Source organism: Martes martes, assembly GCF_963455335.1.
Source record: "Martes martes genome assembly, chromosome: 8".
Taxonomy (NCBI): Eukaryota; Metazoa; Chordata; class Mammalia; order Carnivora; family Mustelidae; genus Martes; species Martes martes.
In genome coordinates this window covers 33,336,071-33,358,407 of record NC_137895.1, presented here as the reverse complement: position 1 = coordinate 33,358,407, position 22,337 = coordinate 33,336,071, and the positions used below count along the sequence as shown (strand labels likewise).

The 22,337-nt window shown below is 34.7% G+C and overlaps 1 protein-coding gene across 1 annotated transcript; it reads left to right on the top strand.

The window, feature by feature from the left end:
• The first annotated feature begins 4,910 nt into the window (after nt 1–4,910).
• On the top strand, nt 4,911–17,491 carry NTS (neurotensin). The gene is made up of 4 exons (XM_080811787.1): nt 4,911–5,200; nt 7,452–7,513; nt 14,094–14,318; nt 16,745–17,491. Exons 1-4 carry the CDS (start codon nt 5,128–5,130, stop codon nt 16,895–16,897), a joined length of 513 nt encoding a protein of 170 aa, XP_080667913.1. The 5' UTR covers nt 4,911–5,127; the 3' UTR covers nt 16,898–17,491.
• The last annotated feature ends 4,846 nt before the right edge of the window (nt 17,492–22,337 follow it).

Below are 22,337 nucleotides of genomic sequence, written 5' to 3'. Positions count from 1 at the left end.
ATTTTTAGAATGGTGTTTGGAGGAGTCAAAAGTTTTGTTTTGGAGAGTAAGTTTGCCTGATGATCCTCCAAGTAAAGTTGCCGAGGATGGGATTGGGTATATGATTTGAGGAGTCGCAAATGCAATTTGGGAAGGTGTTAGGAAATAAATGGTGTTCAAAGCCATGAGACTTATCAGGAACCCCAAGGAAAGAATCTAAATTGAAAAAGAAAAACAAAACCCAACAATAAGACCAAGGAATAGTAATAACATAAATCATTATGTTCCAAATTCAACATTTAATATCTTCTTAAGATAAAGAAGAGAAAGTGTTTCACTAAATCTGCTCCTAGCAAATGGTAGCTCAGGTGCATCTGTTCTGTTTTGAGTGTCACAGGTGCTACAGAAATTTTCTTAGGCTTTGTAACATTAAAAAAAAAAAGGAGGTAAAATTTTTCTTTCAAGAAAAATGCATCCTATTTTTTACTCAAGATAATTACATCTGATTTGTACAAGTAAGAAAAATAAAAGAAGAAAGTTGTTAGGGACTCTTTTTCTGTAATGCTTTCATGTTGGTCTTACTCTAAAAGGAAACTTACAAGGACAATTACTTGAGCATTACTCATAGTGGGTAGTGGGTTTGCGAGCATATCAACATTTTGATATGAGAAACAAGATTTGATATGAGGTATGAGAAACAAGACTATATGATATAAGAAACAAGATTATAAGGGAGAGCAATAATAACTACCATGTGCAGTCTCCTTAGTTAAATATGGCAGCTCATTAATGTGTGGATTCCAGGCAAACTTGTGTTATGATTGGAGTTTAAGTTGCAAGATATGCTTTGACTACAAAAGTCCATCATCAATTTTTACAGGTTAATTACCTCTAAAGATGCAAGGGCAGAGATAGGAAGAGTCAGAGGGAAATGAGCTGGGAATTTACAGAAATTATGGGCAAGGCATGGTTACACATAGATCAAGAAATTGGGCATTTGATTTACATTTACCTAAGTCTTCAAGGTCTGGGTTACACGCATTTTATGTGTATGGTAGTATATGTGAGTGTGGGTGTGTGCATGCACAGAGCTATCTGTATGTCTAGAAAATGGACTTTAATTGAATGGAAAAATCAATTGAGTTTACAAAGAGATTGACATCATTGTTTGCCCAGATGAATCAGAGTTACAGTTCCAAACCAGAGACTCATTTAGAGGAATGGAGTAAACCCACAGCTTATCCTAAGCACTCAGCTGATGAATGCACATGATCCCAGGATGCTCTTCATAAATAATTTTTGAAAGTTGACTTTCCCAGTCAGGGAGGAAAAGAATGACTAGAGCAAAGGCTGAGAAAACTGACTTAGTTAAAAACTCACATCAAATATTAAGACCAGTCGTCTTTACGATGAAGGAGTCCTAAATGATTGAAACTAAAGTAGAGATGTGGCTGAAAGGAAGGTTACAGATGGAAGCATGAAAAATATGTGAGAAATTTGAAATAATTTGTATTTCAGCTCAATTTCGTAGATAAGTATCGAATCCTAATAGATTGTAAACCTTGCAAGAACACAATGATGAGTAAGAGTCCTTTCCTTCTAGAAGTTCACAGTTGTAGAGGAGGAAAAAATAATTTTCCTTTTACACTTCTAGATACTTGGCTGAGAAACCCTGTAATAAAAGATTAGCAGGAGAAAAGCAACCAGAAGTTTAATAACATGCATACCACCTGTATACATGGACATATCCATGTATCCATGGGGAGATAACTTCCCAAAATGGCCCAACCCTCCACCTTAAATGCCATCACCAGCTACAGATAAGAGAAGGTGGGTGAGGGAGCGAGGGATGGAAGACTACCAAGAAAAGCACCATAGACAAGTGTAAGGCTGCTGTGCAGATTTAAGTCCTTCTCGGCTGATAAGAATTTCTAGAGATTTGGCCATTCCTCCTTTTCCTGGTACAGAGAGGGTGACACCCTTACAAATGGGGGCCTTCCTTATTAACATAAATATCTTTTACAAAAAGGTAACTCCTATGTCTACTGTTTCTTAAAAATAATCGTTTCAAGAGAATCAACATGCCAAAGAGGCATATTTCGGGGTGGCAAATTCTGCTCCCCTTCATAGTTTGCCACAAACAGATGAGCATTTAGCAGAAACTGGGATGAGTAGAAGTAGATGAAACAACTTCAAACTTGGAAAGGTTTATTTTACGTTTTTTTAAAAAAATGAAAGATGGTATCAGAAATGAGAGACATGGAGGCCCATGGGAAGATGGACGGCGGATTCCAGATGGTAGAGACCTCACAGGTGAAGTTTCAGGTATTAAGGTACTAAAAGCCTGGAGACCCTGGGAAGCTGTTAATGGGGATGATAGAACCTCCAAAGGGACAGGAAGAAATCATCTGGAGTGGAAGAATTCGGAAAGTTGTTCCTAAGCTTTCCCATCTCCAAACCAAATTAAGTCCACAGATCACTCTTTCCAAATGCCGAACTTACACGCATTTCTGTTGCTTATTCCAAGTAATTACCTACTAACAATCTGACTTATTTCACAGTAGAAGCGCTGAAATCTATGTAGGTAGGGATGTTGCAATCTATAGGTATCCAGAATAAACCTATTTCTATGGATAAATACATAAACTTTTTTGGAGCTAGCCACTCCATAGTGACCTCACACTGGAAGGCCAACGCGTGAAGATTATCCAAGTGTGATAGTCAAACTCTGTATTACTTATTTTATGGATTAAATAAATACTAGCAGGATTTTAGGCAAAGCCTTTAAAATGAAAATAGTTTACCCATCTCCATAGGAAAGCACCTGAAATCCTGCTCTAAAGGCATCCTTTGGGTACTTTGTAGAATCCTTTTTAAAGGCAAGTATCACACACAGTCTACCCTCTTGAAACAAATCATTTAATTGGCTTTTCTATCACTTGAAGTCACTAGAGCTCAAAAAAAGAAAGGGGTAACAGATTTTTTAAAATACCAGTAAAGGTCAGATAAAGTTTATCTATATCATAATTTTACCACAAAAAGTTACACATCTTTTTTTCCCCCTAGAGGAAAAATAGTTTTGGATCATTTGACATTAGTTAACACATTTTCCCCCAACTCTTCCAGATTTATTATATATTTAAAACAATTCTCACATTTACAGCTAATATTCAAGTGATATTTTATCAACATTTCCTTGAGTTTTATTTATTAATCACTTGAGGAGAATAGGAATCACACTTCCTCTTTACCAGTAGGCTGCTATCACACATTTTTAAAGATTATTCTTCGTATTTGCAATCCAAAAGCAGATAAAGCAGCTAATTTAAATATCGCACAAAGAATATAAAGTTCCTCTATTTTTTCCATAAAGGGGCTTTAGAAGGATTCTATCACAAAGACAGTAAGGAGAAAGTAAATAAAATCCTCAGAATTCTAATTAAGTGAAAATAAAAATCCTTTTAAACCTCTGTTGCGCCCTCTTGTGGCAAATGTTTAGCAGTCTATGTTCAACATCTCTTTGCCAATTAATGACTCTTCGTATAAAACTTTCTTCAAATGAGTCATGTTCAATATTGCACTGTACATTAAGTTTGTAAAAGTAACTAAAAGTAAGAAAACTAAAAGTAAGAAAAATATCATCCGTTGTTAAATTTCTGAACACCAAATTATAAAAATGATCCCTTGCTGTTTTAAATAATTACTAAATGTTTGGAATGAAATCCTTTTCCTAGTTTAAGGTAAAATAGAGAAGTTAATCTCATACAATATACCATAAAATACAAATCAACTCTCGTTAGAAAATAATCCATATTTTTCTCTATTGTTATTACATGACTGGTATATTTAAAAAGTGAACAATTCTCAGACATTTTTACCTTCAAATATTCACATTCCTAACAGCATCCCCTTTTCAGATCACTCCGTGTATCCTGAAATACTTAATACAAGAAGAAACCTTCACTCCAAAAGACATTCTGAGCCATTTTTTTCCCCCTGAGAATCCAGAGATGAAATGAGCGTAATTGTAATTTATAAAATGTGATGTGAAGACACGGTCTTAGAAATCTGACTTTGGTGGATACTGATTGTTTAAGATTGTTTCCTTTCCACAAGCACAATTTCATTTTTATGACTATAACAGGAGAAAAAATTGATGCAATTGTGAAAACCAGTGAGAAGGGGATTATAAAAAGAACAGGATATAGCATCAATGAATCTGAAAGGAACAGAGCAATACAGAGAGAAAAGAGTAAAGTATCAGAAAACACCAATGATATAATACCATATTTCCACATAAATAGTTTATAGTTGGATTTTGTAAACATGACATTGTTTTTGTAAGACATTTAACCAAAAGTTAGCAATCATAAATTCAGTCATTCTCCCAGTTACTTAAAATAAAAACTTTTCAATTTGTTAGAGCTACTAGTCTTTTTAACATTTTTCCTTCCTTTTTTTCCCCCGCTTAATCCCTATACCTTAACTGATTCTCTGATTATCTTTTACTTCCTTCCTTCTTCTAGCATTCATTCTCTAAAACCTATATTTGTCCCTAAGCCACAAAACATTTGCTCACAAGTGTGGGCTATCAGTAAAGAACCTCAACTCTTTAAGACTTCCAAAGCTTAAGAATCACTGATTTCATGCATTCATCTTGGAGACTTTGCTTATATTAGAAATAATAGATTTCATGCTTCACAAAATCAAAATGACAACTTCTTGGAGTCAGACATGAGAGGAAATGGAGAAAGAGAGGCACTGTAATTTTTACTTCCAGTATGTTCTATATGGAATTGCTTTTGAATGATTTCTGTGCGTCAGAAATCCAGAGCAACAGTGGCAATTAGGGTAGATGTCACACTTTCATTTGAAGTTCGGAAGTGGGGGAGGAGAATGGGGTACAAAGGAAAGGGGGAGGAGGAAGCGGAGAGAGGAGAGAGATAGAGATGAAGGAGGGCACATCCTAAGAGATAATCCCTGTGCTATCATGACATCATCCTTCTGCGTGTATATATAGGGAATGGCCAAAGCATCTCTCAGAGTTCACTTTCCAAATCAGCTGAAGGCAAGAGGAAGCGCTAGAGAAAGCCTCTTTCGGCGTGTCTGTGACGTTTATGGACTTGGCTTGCTAGAAGTCTCAAGGAGATGATGGCAGGAATGAAAATCCAGCTGATATGCATGATACTTCTGGCTTTCAGCTCCTGGAGTCTGTGCTCAGGTAAGCTCAGCTGCATTTCACAATTCCCTGAGGTGATTTCTTTCTCTTTTTTGGCACTGTGTTGTTACTTATGTTAATGCATCCAGGGAGAAGAGTTTTTCCTTTATTCTGGATTTGCTTTTTAGTGATAGAAACTGAGTATATTCTTTCTCTGTCTTTATGATTACAAGAACTGAAAGATTGTATTTCTCTTTTCAATCTGCAAAGGTAATAAAAGAGATTTCAGTGAAACACTTCATGCCTTCCACTTGGAATGTAACCTCCAGGGTAGAAAAAAAAAAAATGTGTAGAACTTAAATTAGGCCGGTCAAAATCTGATGAGGAGTACAGATGCACCACCTGTCAAAGTGAGAACCCATAGTTAAAACTCATTCCATTCAAAATGCTTTTTCTCATCTTTAGTCATTCTCTTAGGAAGCAGGGGCTTCTTCCTCCTCCAAATTATTTTAACTGTGTGTGTATGTCAAGATACAAATAAAGTAAAAACTGATGTTTAATGAGTAAATGAATGAGCCATTATTTATAGAAAATGATTTCTAAAAAATACAAAAATATTCCAAGTACTGTTAGACAATACATTTTGTATAGTCTTTCCATGTGACAAATAAGTATACTATTAATTTAATTTTTTTTGCATGCTGTTTAAGTTCATACAAAATGCTACTAGAAAATTGGTAAATTTATGGAATAAAATCGTGGAATAAAAATAATGGAAATTATTTACCTATGGAGTGTTTTGCATGTGATAATTAAGAAGCCATGTATTGTTATATACCTACCAATAACCCTTGAAAATAAGACTTAAATTTATTGGAGTAACATGTAATGTTATAATATTGCAATATCACATCAAAGAGGGAAAAAACATAGGGAGTAAATGCAGCAAAAATCATTTAGCCTGTTGCATACTTTGATATTTTATTAATATGACATTGAAATATTTAATTCAAACTCCTGCTATTATTTTATTTAAATTATGAAATTAAATCTAGCAGAAGATATAAATGTTACTTAACAAAATTTTTAATTTATTTTGATCATGAGAGAAAGATCTTGAGCTTCTAACTTTGCAATAATTTTTAAAGCTATAAATACCAAATTTTCTATAATTATGATTTTATCTATTACATGAGATTAAAGGTATATTTAGAGTGTATGAGAAAAATTGGATTGTTGGTTAAACACTGTGCTTATTAACTCTTTGAGCTTCTTGGTGTGATAAGCCAAATTTTGTAGGGATTTTGATATACATTTTTCATAAGTGGCTAAAGGAATTTATTATTGCCTTGAGAAACAGACTGGCCCTGAGCAAATAGGAAAAAAGATCTCTGGTGTAACTTAGGAGCTGGTTACAATTTAACAAGTAATTTCTTTAAGTGGGACACTTCTTTTCAACAAGAGTGTGTGCTGAAGAAGATAGCCATTTTAACATCTGCTTTGTTTTATGACAAATCAGTGAGTATAAATTAAGTCATGTAATTATGATATTCTATAACTTTATTTCTATTACTTACAGTATTTTATAAGGTTTTCTTCTCTGCAATATAGTCACTAGAGGAAACTGGAAAGGATAGCCTAATAAAAGTAAGAAGTCCATCTTCAACACAGTTACACATGTATTGATGGACAAATTAACCAATTTGCTTAATAGCCTGTAATAAAATAGCTAAGTACACATAATTCTAAATTCTTATTTAAAGTAGAAAAACAAATCTTTCAAAGCGTGTTTGGTAAAATAGCATCTCAAGTTGACTAAATTTCTGTGTCCCTTATTCCAAAATCATCAGTAAACAATTCACTTTGCTTTTGTCTTGAAAAAGCATCTTGTACACATCTTTTCATTATGTCCTTCTTAAAATATGAATATACATATATTCTATATATATAAACTATTGCTGGTAAAAATTAACCAGCATTTTTGATGAAATCTCAATTATATGATATAATCAGTTTTTTTTTTTTTTAAATACTGAGATTCAGAGATTAAATAACTCCAATACATCAATAGCTCTTTTGGCATATAATCATGTGTTTATTTTCTTAGGAGTGTTTTTATTATTCTAACTGCCTGTTAGCCCAAAACTAAATGATAAGTATTTTTTCTGAATATTATTTTACGGATAATAAATGCATAGAAAAACAATAAGCCTCTAAGACTAATTTTTTTGAGGTTAACCTAAAATCTGTAGGTTATAGTATAATTATTTAATATATGATTATATAATAAACATGTGGTTTTGATTTTACTCAGATTCAGAAGAGGAAATGAAAGCATTAGAAGCAGATTTATTGACCAATATGCATACATCAAAGGTAACTTTTTCTTTTCTTTAAGCATTGATTGAAGAACATATAAGCTCTCATTATAAACATGATGTCTTTTCCTATAGTTAATAACTTCCCATCAAGACTGAAAAGTTCATCGAGAGGCATTTCCTTTCTCGGGAAACTTTTCCTTGAGTTCAAAGGAGTTCAGGGTGTTGATGTGAAAGGGAAAGAAATCGTAGTGACTATCAATCAGCTTGCTGCGACTTTAATTAGGTAGTCCCATATTATTTATGTGGCGATGAAAATGTATTTAAAGGAATCCTGTTTCCACTCCTATCACATTGTGTATGGCAAAAGGTATGCCTCAAGTTAAATGCATCCAGGGAAACGAAGTCAACATTTTGGTTATATCGGGAAGAGTAAAATGGAGTTCGAAGTTAAAAATGATAGTTTGTGACAATTCATGAAATAAATGTTGTAGAAACTAAAGAGAAGTAGACTGCAAGCAGAAGCTTGGAGATCTAATTCTCCAACTGTGACTTCTTAAGCAAGTGACTGAGTTAACGTTGCTGGTCTTCATTGCCTCATTTGTAAATGCTGGGGTTGGGGCTAGTTTACATTCTCCCTATAACAGAAGTATCATCTATACCTGCTTGTGGTTTTTATGGAACCAAGTGAAATTTTGTATACCCGTACCTGTTACCCCTCTCTTGGTGTTTTGAAAACAAGACTCCTAGGTCCCAACCTGTACCTAGGAATAAAATACAATTGGAATATACCTGTTTACCATGCTACCGCACAGTATTGATTTACCCAGGTGAGTCAATCACAGGAATAGAAAAAAACTTCCTTACTAAAAGATGTTTCTCAAAGAAAAATAAGTTTTGACTTGAGGCAGACCCCAGGCACAATCACTATTATAAGCACTGGGATATCCATGCAGAGAATTCAACAGATGTTGTAGTAAGAAAGCAAGTGCTCAAAGCTCCTGTCTAATTTTTGAAGCAATACTCCAACTAGGGTCCTGCCACCTTTTGTTTCTCTTCCTTAATTGGATGAGCATGTTCTAGGTACAATAATCTCTATTATATTTGTAGAATTACGTTTGATAGTGGGTTTGAAGGGGGAAATACCCATTTCTTATCTGTATTGGGCAGTATAGGACATTGTTATCTGAAAGCTAGCAAAGATATGTCGTCTACTATGATCCTTGAAGACACATGGGGACAATTTGAGTGCATGTATTTTTACCATTGCCCAGATCTACAAAAGTTGAATGGTTTGAAACCAAACTCTTTCATTATCTGGTAGACTTCATATCAGGAAAGATCAAATTTAGTTTAGCCATTAAAAATCAATAACCAAATAATAACCTTAAGATAATGGATCCCTTGTTTAATACTCAGTCTGAATAGCAACCATTACAATGACCTCAACTCAAAAATAGGAGGACAAAGCCAGTAGTCTGTTTAGAAATGGGGCAGATTGGAATGCCTTAGTTTCTCAGTAGAGATTTTATCTCTACAATTCTAAGTTTACATTGACACATAAAAGTCCTAAATAGGGGCGCCTGGGTGGCTCAGTGGGTTAAAGCCTCTGCCTTCAGCTCAGGTCATGATCCCAGGGTCCTGGGATCGAGCCCCGCACTGGGATCTCTGCTTGGCGGGGAGCCTGCTTCCCCCTCTCCCTCTCAGCCTGCCTCTCTGCCTACTTGTGATCTCTGGCTGTCAAATACATAAATGAAATCTTTAAAAAAAAAAAAAAGTCCTAAATAATCTCCAAAATGTGGTATAATATAGGGAGTGTTAGCTACTTTGTGAAAGTGTGGAAGTAGAATTGTGATTCCTTCCTTAGAATTACAGGGGGAAACAATTGCAGTTTATGGAGTGACTTAGTTTTTCTCTTAAAAGAAATACATAAAAATATAGGCACAATAATTTTTTTCCCTTTATTTAGTCTTGGAATATGTCTCTAAAACATCATGGAAAAAAAAATTGAATCCCATTGAGTCCTTTCATTTGAGAAAGGTAAAATACAGTCTGTAATGAGAAAGCACCCAGAAGCATAATTATTTCAGTTTGCTGCTAGGATGGGAACAAAAAGCTCAACTCATTCCCTATTTTTTTTTTTTCCAAAACTACTATCGTTTGCTTCTCTTTGACTCAATTGATTTTTAGTCTGAGTAGAGTTCTATGCAAATGAAAATTCCAAACGTGATAGTTTTAACTAAATTACTACATTTAAATATTTAAGAGAATAGTATTTGATACTGATATGATTCCATTATTAAAAACTTCCATTTTAAAGGGAAAATATGTGAGCAATTTCAGTTTTAAAGTAAAGCTATTTAGACATTGAAATTCTAATGGGAAAACTTACTTAAGCAACAGAAGATCAAGAGAGAATTTATAGCTGGAAAACTGGAAGATAATTTTTTCTCACAATGCAATTGCCTTTATTACCAGTGCTACTGTGTTCGTACTGTTCTATTAAGAAAGAGAACCTGGGGGTGCCTGGGTGGCTCAGTGGATTAAGCCACTGCCTTCGGCTCAGGTCATGTTCTCAGGGTCCTGGGATGGAGCCCCGCATCTGCCTCAGCATCCCTGCTGAGCAGAGAACCTCCTTCCCCCTCTCTCTCTGCCTGACTCTCTGCCTACTTGTGATCTCTCTCTCTGTCAAGTAAATAAATAAAATCTTAAAAAAAAAAAAAAGGAAAAAGAAAAAAAAAAAAAAGAAAGAGCACCTGGTATAGTATCTTTTCTTCAGGATCTAAAAAAGCTGCTACAATATTGTAATTTTCTATGGTCAAACTTAATGCCTAATGCCTAGAATACAGTAACAGTTTTTTTGTTTTTTTTTTTAAAGGGAGAGATAATTTTTTAAAAATATTTTATTTATTTATTTGACAGATAGAGATCACAAGTAGGCAGAGAGAGAGAGAGGGGGAAGCAGGCTCCCGGCTGAGCAGAGAGCCCGATGTGGGCTTGATCCCAGGACGCTGGGATCATGATCTGAGCCAAAGGCAGAGGCTTTAACCCACTGAGCCACCCAGGTGCCCCTGGTAACAGTTTAATACGTATTTTTGAACCAACAATGGGAATCTAGGATTCATTACCAACCCTCACAGTTTGTATTCAACTATGAAACTTCAGAGTTCCATGACAGATGACTTAAATTATTTTCAATTCAGTGAAATCTTTGAATTCACAATTTGCTGACTCATCTGTGTTCAGTGATTATGGGGAGCGAGTATTGGTCATACAGATTAGCTCCCATTTAATTAAGGTAACAAAAGTTCGACCAGAATCTTATTTAGTATTAAAAAGTTAAATCAAGTAATGGTAAGTAAGAACCACAAATACTCTTGTTTTCCTTATCTTGAAAAATAAGGGGAGATAATATTCTAAATTTCTTATCTATAGGCTCAGGTCTGTTATAAACATTTGTATAAAATAATTTGATAGTTAAGAATGTTTTTGTTAAAGAAAAATTATTCATGATCTAGCTAAAGGTAGTAAGCAAGACTTTAGTCAAGAGGACTACTGAAATGGGGGTTTTACAGAGATCGGTTCCACTCCAAACACAACTAGGGCAAGTGAGCATTTATAGCAAGGTGTAGTGGGCCTCCGTGGATGGAATAAGAGGAAACATTAAGGCCGGAAGGATTCTTGCTAGAAGATATGACAGGATTCTGATATTAAGGATAGAAATTTGATAAAGTATCTGATATTTGATCAAATATCTAGGATGATCGGATACCAAATATCTAGGATATCAGATACAAGGACAAGAGCCAGGAACGTGTGGCGAATTGACTCAGCATGATTCTTGCTGGATTTAGGAGACCAAAGACAGAGCCCTAGGCTGGGACCTAGTCAAGAAAGAGGGTTCAGAGGAGCCTGATTCAAAGAAAGAGAGTCTTGGCCATTTTTCTGAATGAAATAGTTAAAACCGTATACAAAATGTTTTCAAATACAAGATATCTACTTAGACATCCTTTAGTCAGTAGTGCTTTCTTTGCTGTGTTTTCTATGAGAGGGACTCATGGGACCTTAAATAATCCTACTACCGAGTCATGTCGTGACTACTTCAACTGGTAGAAGGAAACAAGATGATTAATTCAGTTTCCTCATCCAAAAGAGTAAACAGATAACACTAGTCCAGACAAATACTTTATGAATAAAGCATTCTGTGGTCAAATTAGTTTGGGAAACATTTGATACTTTTACTGGCACCATTAAAAAGTTACAACGGGGGCCCTGGCTGGCTCAGTTGGTTGAGCATGTGACTCTTTATCTCGGGGTTGTGAGTTTGAGCCCCACATGGGGTGTAGAGATTACTTAAAAATAATAAAATATTTAAAAATACATAAATAAAATTAAAAATTACAATGAATATTTGCAAGTTAAAAGCTCTGAAGATACCTAAGTTCAAGAAATCTTTAAATTTCCTTTAAATTTAAGTTTTCCAATTAACTTGACAGTGTAACTCTTTGAAAAACAGTGATTGCAGACCTAGTGTTCTAAGGAGTACACTCGAGAAAACACTCAATTAGATAATCTATAAAGAGCTTTCTAAATGTAAAAATATGGTATTCCATCAATTGGCATGGTATAAATTGTTGCTGTCAGACAATGGAGTATGTCATCTCTAAGTTTCTCACAGCAGAGAAGTTTAAGCAATGGCTGGATAACTGTATTCATGGAGTATAGCTGAAAGGATTTCCAAACTGTTTAAAACCATCATATATTATATTATTACATATCATAATAATGTCTTCAAGTGAATATCTTTGTGCTCAAATGTCTGCATGTTCTTCCGATAAAATCTTAATCAAAGGGTGTGCACACTTTGAATTTTAATGCAAAACATCCTTTAAAATTTGTAACAATCTACACCCAGACCAACAAATATTTGGAAGAGGAAGTGTCTGTCTCCCCATGTTCCTATAACTACACCAAAGGAGTGTACCTATTCTTTTGAAAGTCTTCTGATCTGATGGCGGCCAGGTTGAACATCTTTCCACATATTGCCTTTTTGAGGAGTAATTCTATGACTTGTTTACTCATTTTACTTATCTAAGGTTTAAATTTTTTTAGTGTTTTTTTTTTGTTTGTTTTGCTTTGTTTTTTTTGTTTTGTTTTTTAGTAGGTGGATTCGACAGTTTCTTTTTGAAGAACCCTACCTGTGTTAAGGATATTAACATTCTGGGGCAGCTTTTACAATATAGCTTGCTTTTGATGTTAGTTCAGGCTATTAATTTTCCAGAGATGTTCTATACATTTATGTATTTAATGTTATCCTTTTCACTGTGGATTGCAGTTTGGATATTTGCTTAATAGTACCTTTCTAGGTTTATAAAATAAATTCTATATATTTAGATACTATTTTATTTTTACTCATATTTAACCCATCTAAATACTGTTAAACCACAATATGTCAAGAAAGTTAGAGCTAGACCCAAGTCCAGATTTCCTGATAGCCACCCGTCCCAAGGATTTCAAATGCAAACTTTGCTTATCTGTTACACATTCATTTATACTTGTACCGATTTTAGGAGATTATTTCCTGTTGGGTTTAATATTTACTCTTGCTCTATTAATTCACTCCTTTGATTACTGAGCTTTTAAAATACATTTCAATATCTGGTAGAGTAAATTTCTCCTTGTTACCTTTTTATTTTGCTAAATCTTCTGGTTATTCTCACACATTCATACTTCCAAATTAATATTATAATTATTTTGCCAAATCCTCACCTCCAAATTCCAGTCTCCCCATGTTTTCCAAATTGGAACTTTGATTTACAATTGCATTATAGGTAGGGAGTAATGTAGAGAGAATTGACGTGTGATATTACTGTTTTTGAATCCTCCCATCATGGTTGTGTGGTGTTTCATGTGTGTGTGTGTGTGTGTGTGTGTGAGAGAGAGAGAGAGAGAGAATGTCTTTAGGAAAAATGTATGCTTTCCTTCATCTATGACTTTTGAAATTTTTGTTAATTTTTATTATCTTGCATTTTGATTCTCCTAAGTCCTTATGTTTCCTCATTGATTATTCTTGGCACATAGGAATGTTGTTGATGGTAATAGTGGTTTCAGACAAGATCTTATTAAAAAATAGTAATTCTAGGAAATATTATAGTTTGCAGATAAATGATCAGCTGTGATGCTGTCTATGAGAACTATCCATGTGTGGAATGGATTAGTGCTCTCACACTACTGTAATTGTCCAAATCTATTAGTATCATCGTAGTCTATGCTCCATTAGACACTAAACTGAAGTGAACTAAAGAGAATGATAGTTTTAGTATTTTCATCTGTGATGTATACATATATTTACATATTTATACTATTCTTTTTTGTTTGTTTTGCTCATGTATTTGTGCTTGTGTGCACGTGTATAACTACATTACATTTTTAAAATTAGAATATATGAGGAATTGGTACTAATCAATTTTGTGATATAAAGTTACTAAATAAATAACAGTGTAATTATTCGGCTAGAGTAACAGACCCTAAAATGTTAATGGCTTAGCACAATGGAAATGTATTTCTTACTCATATAATACAAGTTTTAACTACCTATATTTATAAATTTTAAGTACCTATTTTTTTCTCTACTTCAGATCAGTAAAGCGAGCGTTTCTTCTTGGAAAATGACCCTGCTAAATGTTTGCAGTTTTGTAAATAACCTGAACAGCCAAGCCGAGGAAACAGGAGAGTTTCGTGAAGAGGAGCTTATTACAAGGAGGAAATTTCCAGCTGCCTTAGATGGTTTTAGCTTGGAAGCAATGCTGACAATATACCAGCTCCAAAAAATCTGCCACAGCAGGGCTTTTCAACAATGGGAGGTAACACAAAAACAAAATATGAATATAATTATCGTTACACTAGTTACCTTTTATTTGTACTGATTTTTTTTTTACCCTGATCATTATCATAACAGGAAGACTTACAAATATTAAAGAAGAATAAACCATGTGTTGAGGTTAACATTCCTTCAGATCTTCAAAGTCTCCTTCAAATATTTGGAGTTAGCAAAATATTTTTTCTTCAATCTTGTGTCTATCTTAAGGCAGATTTGATCCACATGGTTTTATTGTGTTTAAATTGGTGGCATACTCAGGCAATTTTTGGTGGTGGCATGCCTACAAAATTTAAGGACTGAAAATATTTTCTTAGAAGCCAAGTCATATCTGTTTATAAACAAGCACAAGAACCAAAAGGTTCCATTTGTATTTGAATATATTAGGCAAATAAAACTAGAATATATATCATATACATATATGATATATATTCCTATTTCATTGAGTAAATAGATTTCAGATCCTTAGCATCTAAACTATGTCCGCGACAACCAAGACATCCAAAATCCATTATACTGAAAGAACTACACTGAAGTAGGATAAAATATTTGTATTGAATACTATACTAGTGATTTACTGCCTTTGGTTTTGGAAAATTTGTTTGAAGGAGGAAAAGAGAAATGGAAATGCTTTAAAGAAAAAGAAAATTTTCCCAACAAGGGAACCATTTCTTTCATATTAACCTCTGAGAGAAATTTGCTTAATGTTTTGTATTTTGGGTTTAGATCAACCTTGGAAATCTGAGGGTACTTTCCGTGCTAATATAGAGATCTCTGTAAATGACTATCCCAAAGATAACGTGTGGAAAAGAAGAAATGTAAAACAGAATTTTTAGTGTTTATTCTAACTTATAAATAAAATGATGTTTTCTAGATGAAACACCAAAAAAATTCATTTAATTTTACTTGGTGGACTACTCATCATTTAATTCCAATTCCAGCTAAATAGTTTAGTCTTTAAAATATTCTTTAAATCAATAAAACTTGAAAAATGCTTATTTTAACATAGGGAAATGTCAATTGTGTGCTATTTATCTGGGAATTAAAAACAATAACAACAACAACTCAATTAACTATGATACATACAAATCATGTGCACATAAGATTAGGACTTTAATTATTTTTTTTAAAGAATTTATTTATTTATTTGACAGAGAGAGAGACAGCCAGAGAGGGAACACAAGCAGGGGGAGGGGGGATGCAGGGCGGGGGGGGGGGCGGTGGCAGAGAGGGAGAAGCAAGCTTCCCCCTGAGCAAGGAGCCCCATGCTGGGCTTGATCCCAGGACCCTGGGATCATGACCAGAGCCTAAGGTAGATGCTTAGTAACTGAGCCCCTCAGGCACCCCAGGACTTTTATTATTTTAAATGTTATTGAGTGATTTAAAATAAAATGATAATATCACTCAGAACAGAATATGAATAATTATAGATTATGTTTGCAGAGAAACATAAGATTAAGGAACTAGAGTGTCTGACAATACCTGTTTTACCTTCTCTGAAATTGAAGTTGTGGGTTGAAATAAAGTAGTTGGTGATACGATTCAGTGTACATGCACTATAATTAAAAACTTAGTCTCCTCTTAGTATTTCTTATGACCCCGAAGTTTAGAGGACAATCACAAATATAAATGCAATTCTTATCTTGAGCAATTTGTTTAAAAACTTCACATAAAATTAAGTGCAAAATTCTGGGACGAGGTCTTAAACATTTTCTGCTAACTGAAATTTTTTATTCAGAACAAAACAGAAAAGAAGTGTCCAGAACTAATTTTAGAATGTGGCATATTCAATGAGATATTAGGTAAGATTCTACATGGAGATGAACTCCCTTAAGTTATTGAATCTGAACTTGCTTCTAAGTATTAAGCACCACAATCTAAAGAGATCTTAACTATTGAAACAGAGCTTTCACATGTGTTAATTTCTATACCTAAGTTAGGCAGAGCAGGCATTCCTCTCTCTTTGATTAAGAAGTGGATCTTTGGAATGGCTTTCAAGTCAAGTCAGTAATTAACTAAAGAGAATACAAAATCCTGTTGCCTTTTGAGGCCAAACCTGGCTTACTAAATTCAAAACTCTCTATTTTTGTGATTTATGATATATTTTCATAACATTCTGGTCTCTCATAAATCAAAGCCTGAAAAATACTCAAAGATCTACTCGGTGTGTTGCTTCAGTTGGAGGTATCAGTGTGTGGCCTTGAATAGAGAGTTGGGAAAAAACATGTTCTCATCCTATCTCAGTCAGTTGATCATCATCTGCCCTTGGACAAAACATTTAATTGCTTTAAAATTTGTATATCTCGTCCACATGTATCTTACCGTTTGAATAGCAAAAGAGATAAAATGTAGAAAACTGCTCTGAAAGATGTCATTCATGTAAGTTTGATTCCTATCCTGCCTATCTTGCAGTTAATTCAGGAAGATGTTCTTGATGCTGGAAATGACAAAAACGAAAAGGAAGAAGTTATAAAGAGAAAAATCCCTTACATTCTGAAACGCCAGCTGTATGAGAATAAACCCAGAAGACCCTACATACTCAAAAGAGGTTCCTACTACTACTGAGAAGATAAATATTTCATTTACATGTGATTGTGATTTATCATCCTGTAATTAAATATCAAATTATATTTGTGTGGTAATGTGACAGAACACAATTACTGTGCCTCTTCTACAGTTGTGGTTTATTGGATGTGATTTTTCTGCATTAATATAAACTGGACTAAATGTTTTAAAATAAATCTAGATCTTGAGCATGATAATGTGTTGTGTGTAATTGGAGTAGATATTAATAAGTCACATATAGAATGTCTTGTGATTTTGAAGAGCACTTAATGGGTTATTTAAACAGCCAAAATGTTTGACATTTTAAACCAAATTATAAGAGATTATAATGGAGGCCTATGGCAAAGCCTGGCATATATATATCATTGACTCAAAACAAAGTTATAGTACTTCTTTTATTATTTGATTTTTTTTAATTGAGAGAACTATGTGTTCTTTTCCAAGACTCACATAAATCTCTCAGATGTGGGGAATGTAATACTGGTAAGATAGATTCATCTTAAAAGAAGGATTAATAAACTATTGTTAATTATGCCTATCTTAATGAATGATCTTCAGCTGAATTTGTCTTTCTATTAAATAAACTTCATGGCTAATAAAAAGCAACATGTTTCTTCACAAATTTACTTCCATTAGAAGAGTTACCCTTTACTGACTTTTTTTTCCTCGCACTTTGATCCAGCAGTGGTAGCTTTATTTTTAATTTGACTGAGAAATTTGCATGACAAATGTTTTTTCCAAGTAGAAGAACATTTCTGAGGCAGAAGAAATACTTGAAATAATGCCTCATAAATTTCCTTCAAGATCATACCTATGGTCTCATTAGCCCTCACAGTCTATACATTCCACCATTAGCTGTGACTTTTTAGATTCTCACTCTTAACAAGGGTCTAGGAAGACCTCTCCTCACAGGGCTGCAACCTAGTTCATAGTCACATATGAGAGAAAATATCAAGATTGAAGTTGTGGAATGAAGGAGCCTTCAGAACTCCAGGTACTTTTGGTAAGATTGCCCTATCCCTAGGCTAAACCCCACTCAGTAGGCTATAACAGCAGTGTAGTAGTGTCTGAGTTTTCTGGTAAAACCATGAGTACTCATGTCCACAGCTCAACTGTCTTTCACCATCATCAGCTTCAACATTAAAAAGTGCCCAAGGAGGGTGCCTAGGTGGTGCAGTTGGTCAGGCAGCTAGCTGTTGATTTCAGCTCAGGTCATTATCTCAGGTTCATGAGATCAAGCCCCATGGGCTCTGTGCTGAGCCCAGAGTCTGCTTGAGAGTCCCCCCAACCTTTGCATCTCCCACCTCTGCCCTCTCTCTCTCTCTCTGAAATAAAAAATAAATAAATAAATCTTTTAAAAAGGGGGGGGGGTGCCCAAGGTCCTGATCCTAAAACAAGAACAATTTCCTAGTGATTAAGAGAGTGTACTCTGGAATCAGAATGCCTAGATTCAATTCGACTTTTCACTAGTAACCCTGGAAAACATTTAATTCTGTTTCCTCAACTACAAAATGTGATAATAATGGGGTTTGGAGGGGAATAAAATGGTTTCATATATGTAAAATGGTTAGAATGGAGTTATTAATTTCTTTTTCCTCTTTCCAAAACTATAGAGCATAACACAATTTCATGGTAACCTTCTGTTTTAAGCAACTATGAATCTTCTAGTTACTTGTTTCATTCAACGTCCTTGAGGACTTCCATGTCCATGTGCAAGAGTATTCCAACAATCTCCCTTCTCAGTTCCTGATATCTTCAGTTCTGGTAATAAAAATTTAATCCATTTCATCATCAATCACTTCATGGTCACACCACAGAACTTTTTACTACCAATAAATTCAACCTCTCCAAAATCTCAATTGTAAGCACTCTACTCTCTACACGTCATCTTCTCTTTCTAGTTCACACAACACTCTCGTGCCAGCTAATCCATTGTCTCAAACTCCTTCACTCTTCACCTTCTACTGATGCCCCCAATGTGCTTTTTACTTGGCTTAGATGCTGTAGGTCAAAACTAAAATGAATCTCGTTATCCTCAACATCTTGACCTTCTATCTTATGTGAGCCTGTGAAAACACCCACTTAGAGACGACATGTAGGTAAGAATGGTTAAAGTTGGAGCCAACAGGATATCGAATGGGAAAAAAAAATGTGTTCAACATGTGGGTCCTTTATAACTTAAACAGAAACCTCTCCCTAAACTTTGACTTTTCCCTCATTTTTTGTATATTAAATATGAACTTATTTTAACCATACATAGAGTATCATTTTCTTGAGGATGGCATTGATTGATAGAGCTTAATTCTTAAACAACTTCATGGAAAAAAGCTGTCTCACCATCCTGGGCCAACCAGACCATTATTTGAAAGAGAAACGCATTCTAAGTTACTTAAAGCACTATACTTTTTAACCTGGTTGATACAACATCTCAACCATTATTTTAATTGTTGTAGTCTTCTGCGGGCCTTCCCATGGTTTGTTTCTTCACATAATCCACATCTCTGCACATATGGTTTGTACAATGAGACATTTTCTTAACATCCTGTCTTAAATAACCTTCAATCATGAGACAATATCTCCATTTAACTTGCTCTATTTTTTGAATATTTGAAAAAGGAAAACAAAACAGTTACTGAGCGCCATTAGCTGGGAGTTGGACTGGCACCAACACATAGGCCATGGGTTCCTCCTGTTATACATGAATAATTCCACTGAACTAAGACTTTAGGGAAAAGTTTTCAATTAGCAATAATCGCTCCTCGGATAAACCTCATTGGCTACGATACTGCCACTGCGCAAAGCTTGAACTAAGACTTTAGACAAGGTCACTCTAACTGTGATGGCAAAAGAAAATCAACAAGCCCACTCTGAGCAAATAATGTCTAAGCAAAACAAAAATAACACTGTAAAAAACAAAAATGATCAAACTTTCATCCTCCTTTCCCACATGATTTGAGTGACCACTGCTTCTTAACCAACTGGTGCTTTAATTCTTCTCTGTTCTTCCACTTCCAGGATAAAAACTATTATAACACCCAAACAGAATTGCAGCCTTCCTCCTCCTCCTCCTTCTCCTCCTCCTCCTCCTCCTCCTCCTCCTCCTCCTCCTCCTTCTTCTCCTTCTTCTTTTCCAGAATTGCCTTCATGTTCTGAAAACACCCAGACCAGAGCAAAACCACACTTCTGGAATATTCCCCAAAGCACCTACCACAAGCTCAAGTCCTATAAAAGTCCCCTACTTAAACCCCTTTACTGAGAAGCCACATGACTTCCCAAAGAATGAGATCTCCTATACCAATAAACCCGACTACATGTGAGTATATTTCCAGTGGTCTTCAGCTAGAGGACATTGGCACAGCATATAGCATAACTTGGAATTACATACTCATTTATTTATTTACTTATTTATAGTCTATCACTCTTAATAGAATTTGGAGGCTCTGTGAGGACAGGGATTTTATCTTTTCTATTCATCATTGAATTCCCAAGGTTGAGCATAAGGCCTTGTAGATGTCAGCAAGGATTTGTTTCATGAATGAACAAATTAGCAGCAATAATGCTCTTTCTGTTATAACAATAGTGTTGAGACACAGTTTCTACAGATTTTGAAGTCCTAATTTAAAGATTACATTTCATAAGGATAAGTTTGAGCACAGGTATCTACAAGAGGTCCCTGGTCTTATGTGAAGCAACAGAGAATCTGAGGTGTTGAAACTCACATTCACTTACAGTGACAGCCTAGGGCGCTTATCTTTCATTCCTTTTTTTCGAATAGTGGTTTTCACAGAAATAGAAAAAAAAAATCCTCAAATTCGTGTAGAACCACAAGTTCCCTCTCCAATACCCAAAGCAATCCTAAGAGAGAACAAAGCTGAAGGCACCACACTTCCTGATTTCAAATTATGTAACGAAGCTGTGGTAATCAAAATATTATGGTACTGGCATGAAAACAAGCACATATACCAACTGAACAACATCAAGAGCTCAGAAAGAAACCACCTGTGAAACAGAATCAGATCTATAAATACAGACAACAAACTGATGGCTGCCAGAGATAAAGGGATGGGAGGGAGGGGCAAAATGGGTGACCAGGAGTGGGAAATACAGCGTTCCAGTTATGGATTGAATAAGTCATGGGAACAAAGGTACATCATAGGGAATATAGTTAATGATATTTTAATAACATTGTATGTGACAGATGGTAACTACACTTATTGGAACATAGCTTAACATATAGAGATGATGAATAACTATATACACACCTGAAACTAATGTAACACTGTGTGTCAACTATACTAAAATAAAAAATTAATTAATAATAAATAAATTAATTAAAAAACAAATAATATATACAATATATATACAATGTATATACAATAAATATTTGACAAGAAAGCCAAAACTACTCATTGGGAAAGGATAGTCTGTCTAATCAACGGCACTGGGAAAACAATATTCACATGCAAAAGAATGAAACTGGATCCCTTTCTTATATCACTTATAAAAATTAACACAGAATGGATTAAGGATTTAAACATGAGACCTAAAACTACAAGTCTTCAGGAAGAAAAGAAATGTTCTCCATGGAAAAATTCCTTGACATTGGCTTGGCAATGATTTTTTGGATATGACACCAAAAGCATAAGGATCAAAAGCAAAAACACAAGAGCAGAGTATATCCAACTAAAAAGCTTCTGCACAATGAATGAAACAATCAACAAAATGAAAATCAACTTACTGAATGAAAGTATTTGCAAATCATATATCCAAAATATATAAAAAACTCATTCAGGGGGGTGCCTGGGTGGCTCAATGGGTTAAGCCTCTGCTTTCGGCTCAGGTCATAATCTCAGGGTCCTGGGATCGCCCCACATCGGGCTCCCTGCTCAGTGGGGAGCTTGCTTCCCCCTCTCTCTCTGCCTGCCTCTCTGCCTACTTGTGATCTCTATCTCTGTCAAATAAATAAATAAAATCTTTTAAAATTTTAAAAAATAATAAAAAATAAAATAAAATAAAAACTCATTCAACTCAATGGCCAAAAACCAAAATAAAACAAAACAAACAACCCCCACCAACCAAATAATCCAATTAAAAATGGGGAAAGGGACTGATTTTTTTTTTTTTTTTTTTTTTGGCAATGAAGGTATACAAATTGCCAACAGGTATGAATAGGTGCTAAATATCACTGATCATTAAGGGACTGCAAATCAAAACAATCTTGAGATAACATATCACACCTGTTAAGAGGACTGTTACCAAAAATCCAAGACATAAATGCTGGCAAGTAGGTAGAGAAAAGAAAAACTTTGTTCTGGTGCATCAATCTCAATTGATGTGAATGTAAACTGGTACAACACTATGGAAAACAGTATATATCCAAATAAAACCAGACCGTTATCTTGAAAATATATCTGTACTCCCATGTTCATTGTGGCATTAT

Coding starts and splice junctions, on each gene's coding strand:
- NTS (XM_080811787.1), top strand. CDS start 5,128: ATGATGGCAGGAATGAAAATCCAGCTGATATGCATGATACTTCTGGCT. Junction 7,514..14,093: donor CCAATATGCATACATCAAAG/GTAACTTTTTCT, acceptor TCTCTACTTCAG/ATCAGTAAAGCGAGCGTTTC. Junction 14,319..16,744: donor GGGCTTTTCAACAATGGGAG/GTAACACAAAAA, acceptor CCTATCTTGCAG/TTAATTCAGGAAGATGTTCT.